The 5,458-nt window shown below is 34.2% G+C and overlaps 1 protein-coding gene across 1 annotated transcript in view; it reads left to right on the plus strand.

Annotated features, from left to right (window-relative positions):
* The window catches only part of LOC106680041 (cytochrome P450 4g15), a 21,599-nt gene that overhangs the window by 15,089 nt on the left and 1,052 nt on the right, over nucleotides 1–5,458 (plus strand). The window contains exons 10-12 of the mRNA XM_014419499.2: nucleotides 296–364; nucleotides 1,701–1,869; nucleotides 5,247–5,432. Coding sequence (XP_014274985.1) covers nucleotides 296–364; nucleotides 1,701–1,869; nucleotides 5,247–5,432 — 424 coding nt within the window. The remainder of the gene's footprint in view (nucleotides 1–295; nucleotides 365–1,700; nucleotides 1,870–5,246; nucleotides 5,433–5,458) is intronic.

Here is a 5,458-nt window from a genome sequence, read left to right on the forward strand (position 1 = left end):
ATGAGAGCGGTTAGGCACTGAGCTACTAACCCCAAGGACATGGGTTCGAATCCGGGTATGGCAGATAATTATTTTCTGTTTTCCACTCAGTCTCATGAAGTGAATAAAAATCAGGCGGTCGAGCGTGATTCTGACAAAATCACCTCCTTGCGCAACCATTGGTCCAGCAACAGTAACTCCTTACAAAGTACTGCACCACTTTTATAGGTTGTAGCGGTACACATTTTATTTTTGTAATATATAAATATCATGTATATAATATACAAAAAAGTACTCTTCGCATAATGTTTTTCAGGGACACAATACGACAGCATTATCTGGCAGCTATTTTCTTAAGATAATGGCGGATCGACCTGATGTTCAGGTAAGAATAAAGTCAGGATAGTCTTGAAGTTACAGTTTGTAAATAATGAGTTTCAATGAATTAGTTCAGCTTAGTTCAGCCTATATCAAAACTTTAATTACGGAAAATTGGCCTGATCATATAAATATTTACACAGACGTTTCAAAAACAAGAAATAATATATAAAGCAGTTTATATACCAAAGCACAAATATTCAACACATTATAAATTACCAAACATCACATATATTTATAACGCTGAATTATATGCCATATTACAAGCTCTAAAGTTCATAAACAGAACAAATGAAAATAAATTCTAAATAATAACTGATAGCATGAGGTCATCATTAGCAATTAAAATAATAGCAATTTTGATTAAAATAACATTCAAGTTAATGTACTCCAAGAATACTTTTACGCAATAACAAACAAACAATATTTATGTCGATTATAGCTCCAGTGGGATGATGAGGTAGACCACCTAGCTAAAACTTCTGTTAATCTACCTCATGATACAGAACATAAAACTTCCATATACGGATTTTTTTTTACGACGATTAAAGAAAATATGTTAGAAAAATGGTTCCAGCATTATCAAGATTCTACTGTGCACAGGTAGATTTTATAACTAGAATGTGCCGCGAATTCTAACCAAGCCCTGGTTTTTCGAATTGCATCTGTCGAAGGATATAGTAAAAATTTTTTCCAGACTTATATCTACGGATTATGTAAAGTATACCTTCAACGAATTGGAGCAAAAAATTCTGCAAAATGCGATATATGTAATCATAAAGAACCCTTACAACATATTTGGGAATGATCCTTATCAAAATCAAAGGAAAAAATTTCCGAAATCCTTATAGTAATGACGATATATATATGAAATTGCTGACAATCCTGAAGAAATAGGCGATGTCACGCAGTACTTATATTCAATAAATACATATATTTAGTTTGGAGATAATAAATGATGGTAATAGAAATAGATAAATTTAAAACTAGCTGTATGGAAAATTCCAATGTCATCAAATATTGAAAAAAAAAATCTCGATGAAAAAGAATGTATATATATATTTTCATACATTATTATTATTTGAGGCCCTCCAAGTAACATTTTCTTTGCGACCTATGTTGGCTTGAATTCACCAATCAGCACCACCAATTTTTTTAATACATTCATATTATAGGGTTACAAATCTATGGCCTCCACATCCTTCTCTGGCTTTTATACTCATTGGACTCACTTTTACAGCTATTTAATTGAATGTTTCGAAAATTATTTCTGAAAAAAAATGTGATTATTTGTGTTAACGAAAATTATTTATTTTACTTACTGTTTTTCCTTCACTGTTCAGGAAAAATGTGTAGCAGAACTTAATGAAATCTTCGGTGACTCAGATCGACCGGTGACTTTGGAAGACACCCTTGAAATGAAGTACCTCGAAAGATGTTTAATGGAAACTCTGAGGATTTACCCACCAGTTTCATTCATCGCTAGAGAATTACAGGAGGACCTTAGACTTGGTAATGAATGCAAAAAATGTATATCATTCCTTTTTGCCAATATCGCAATAATTTCTGCTTCCTACATAAAAAACTAAAAAAAACATTTGTAAATTGTTTCTAAAGTTTGTCAAAAACTGAGATATACTACTATAAATATACATGGTATATGCATTTGTATAAAGTGTTTCGGAGTTAAATGGCCAAACTGAAAATATGAACTAAGGACCTCAAAACAAGAAAAAACTTTCCTGTGAAGGTATGTCCGCAAACGCTTTGTTTAGGAGATTTTCATTGTTATGAATTATTTACATTATATGAATTCAGAAATAAAATCACCTCTAGTCGCAGGAAAATCCCCATGCAATTCGTGAGCATCATTTTCAGCACCTGTTTTAGAGCAATGTGTGGTTGAGGATAGTAGACAATATTTTAATAGGTCTGCATTACTTGCAGCCTCGACTCAATGCGGACATATTTCTGGAAATTCTTAATAATTATTACTATGATTTAGTTGAACATATTCTAGTACAACTGAGAAGGTGCACGTGGCTTCAATTAGATGGTTGTCCTGCACATTACGGAAGAGCTCCACGACAATAGCTAAGTGTTAATTTTCCCAATCGATGGACTGGCCGTGCAGTTGGTATGCACGCTCTCCAGACCTTACAGCACTGGAATTTTTTGTTTGGGGTGACATTAAACCAAAAGTGTATGCAAGGCCAGTCAATGATCTTAATTTCTTAAGAAGAAGGATAATTGGATCTTGTGAAACAATAACATATATCCAGTGCCGTTCTGCCACTGCTGCTGTTGAAGAAACATGCCGAGCCTATCTAAATGCTCAAGGAAATTACTTTGAACAACATTTAATGTTTACGTTTAATTAATAAATTAGTTGGAACAAATAAATAAGTTTTATTTATTTCATATAACCTAAATAATTCATAACAATGAAAATTAGGTGTGAATATCTTCTAAACAAAGCGTATGTGGAAATACCTTCAAAGGAAATTTTGTTGTTGTTTTAAAGTCCTTAATTCATATTTTCAATTTTGCCATTTAACCCTGAAACACTGTGTATGTATATGTATATTTTTTTTTAAATATTCTGTGTGGGTAGGGGAAAAATCTTTCATTAGACGAAGTGCAACAAATAAGAAATCACACAAAATTGTGAGATTTCCACTCACTAAAAATAAAAACCACCTCCCAATTCATCTTTACCACCCCGCGGAACCTCTGTCAAGCATTACTCTGCAGGGCAGAGCTATCCACCTACTGTACATCTTATTTAAGCTAGGCCATTGCCTGGTCTTTCTTTATCGCTCTTCTACCAATTCGCGCTGCATATTCTGCTACTGATTTCTTGTCTAGTTTCATGTCCAGCTCTTCCTCTTCTTGGGTCATATGTTAAGCACGGTGATCTGTCCTCCATTTTGAAGCGGGCTAAATAGGCCCTGAAGCAACCATGCCCTTTAAGCAGTTGAGTGAGATAATAATCTCCGCTTTTCCGGGATATCCATGTTAACACATCGGGAATCAAACGGTGGGTCCATGTCGCAGAAGATGAGGCTATCCTTCTATGCATTCTAGCGTCTCTTCCATCTTTCAAGAGCCCGAATTTTCTCTTCCTTTGCTAACGTAGCCCAATAAGCAACCGGCTGCGTTCATCTGCCAGCAGGGATACCTGCTATGACGCACACAGCATCGTCCGAAAAGCTGCAGCTACACGCAGAGCACTTTTTCGATACAGTCCAACAGCTTTACGGAAATTACTACACATGCCATGATGCGCTTCCTGCCAAATCGGTGTTGCGTACAAAAGTGCGGAACTGGCTACATTAGCGAGAGGCTTCTTCTGATTCTCTATTGGTGGTTCATTATTCGGCATAATCCTTGCCAATCCATTAGTCATTTGCGTTGCTCTGGTGCTAACTTTGTATAAGTGTTCATTAAACCGAAGTCTGGCGTCAGTCTGCACCCCGGGATATCTAATAGAACATGTGTGTGTGTGAACATATATAAGTGTGTATGTGTCCACACTTAATACGGAAATGCATGCTGGGGATCCTAAAAATCATATTAAGCACCCAATTAGTTTGATTAATTAATGACTTACGAAATATTATAACATTACTCCTAAAATGTTATCTAGTGCAAATTATCTATAAAGAATTAAATAACATTCAATTCTGCGTCGAATGAGTACCATTTCACTCAACTTAACAGCTCAAGAGGCATAGTTGTGAACAACCAGTTCGGATAGCAGCTTGGGGCTCCAACACAGGACTGAAGTACGTTCCATCTATGGTCTGTTAAGTACGATTATTAGTAATACGATAACTATTTTAATATATTATATTTAGTTATTCTGACCCAAAATTTAATGTTTTTTATGTTATACAATATTCACTAGGATACACTTAGGCGTTATAGGCAAAAAACCAAACAAAAAAGAACTAATTTTTTACTTTATCAAATTAATTATCTGGTCATTAACCGTTTTAAAACTGTCAGAAATGCATTTTCAAGTCGTGTGCATCATCTCAGCTGTTGGCAAACTATAAAACATTTTCATTTTGAGATTTCTGGTGGTTTTCCGGTTTATGGCCACACTACTTGACCGTATTTATAAATTATGGTACTCTTTAGAGGCAGAATTCAATGTTCTTTAATTTATTATACTATATATTTTTCGCTAGCTCACACTGTTAGGAGTTATAACAAAAAATCCAAACAAGTCAACACCCAGCCCTTCAAAAATAATTGTTGCAAGAAGGATGGTTCCTCTACTTCCGAATCAAAGCCTTTTCACCGAAAATCGTCTTTCACCAAATTCAACTGTAAATGTTTCTTGTAAATAAGGCATAAATTTTGCATGAATGTTTTCTTTCATTGTCTGTATATTGCCACTCTGATCCTGATCATTCGTTTCGAATTTTATTGTGGGATACACTATTAGTGGTTCCTTTTCAGTCACACTAAACGCAAGAATGTCGACAAACCTTGCAGAACTTTGATGCCTTGAACATATATTCCTTGAATCTCACAATTTTTGAATGTCATTAAAAAAAAAAAAAACACTTAGAGGATAAGATCTAATACAATATCACTTTATGCATATTTTTATACGATAAAAATTTCATCTCATTTAATGTAATGTAAATTATGTGAAAAAACTAATTGATATATGACTGTTTCTTTATTTTCATATTTCACAATTATAGTGCCTGAACCCTCAATCTAAACGGTTTCCATTGTCTTTGTTTTTATTTGATTTAATGGATTCATTTTTTATAAATAAACGCATTTCAATTAATTATTCAGCCATTACCACGTAAAATTAATGCATTTATGTTATTGAAATACTTTATATTTTTTACTTTTACATATAGCTTCGACAAACCTAACGATTCCAGCAGAGACCACTGTGATGATAGACGTGAAAAAGGTTCACATGAACAAAGACTTATACTCCAGCCCTGATGCTTTCGATCCCGACAACTTCCTGTTGGAAAATTGTGTTTCTAGGCACTATTACTCATTCATCCCGTTCTCTGCGGGTCCGAAGAGCTGTATCGGTATGTTATACTTTATATAATATTAT

This window comes from Halyomorpha halys, unplaced genomic scaffold, assembly GCF_000696795.3.
Source record: "Halyomorpha halys isolate HHAL.00 unplaced genomic scaffold, Hhal_1.1 Scaffold239.1, whole genome shotgun sequence".
In the NCBI taxonomy this organism is placed as follows: Eukaryota; Metazoa; Arthropoda; class Insecta; order Hemiptera; family Pentatomidae; genus Halyomorpha; species Halyomorpha halys.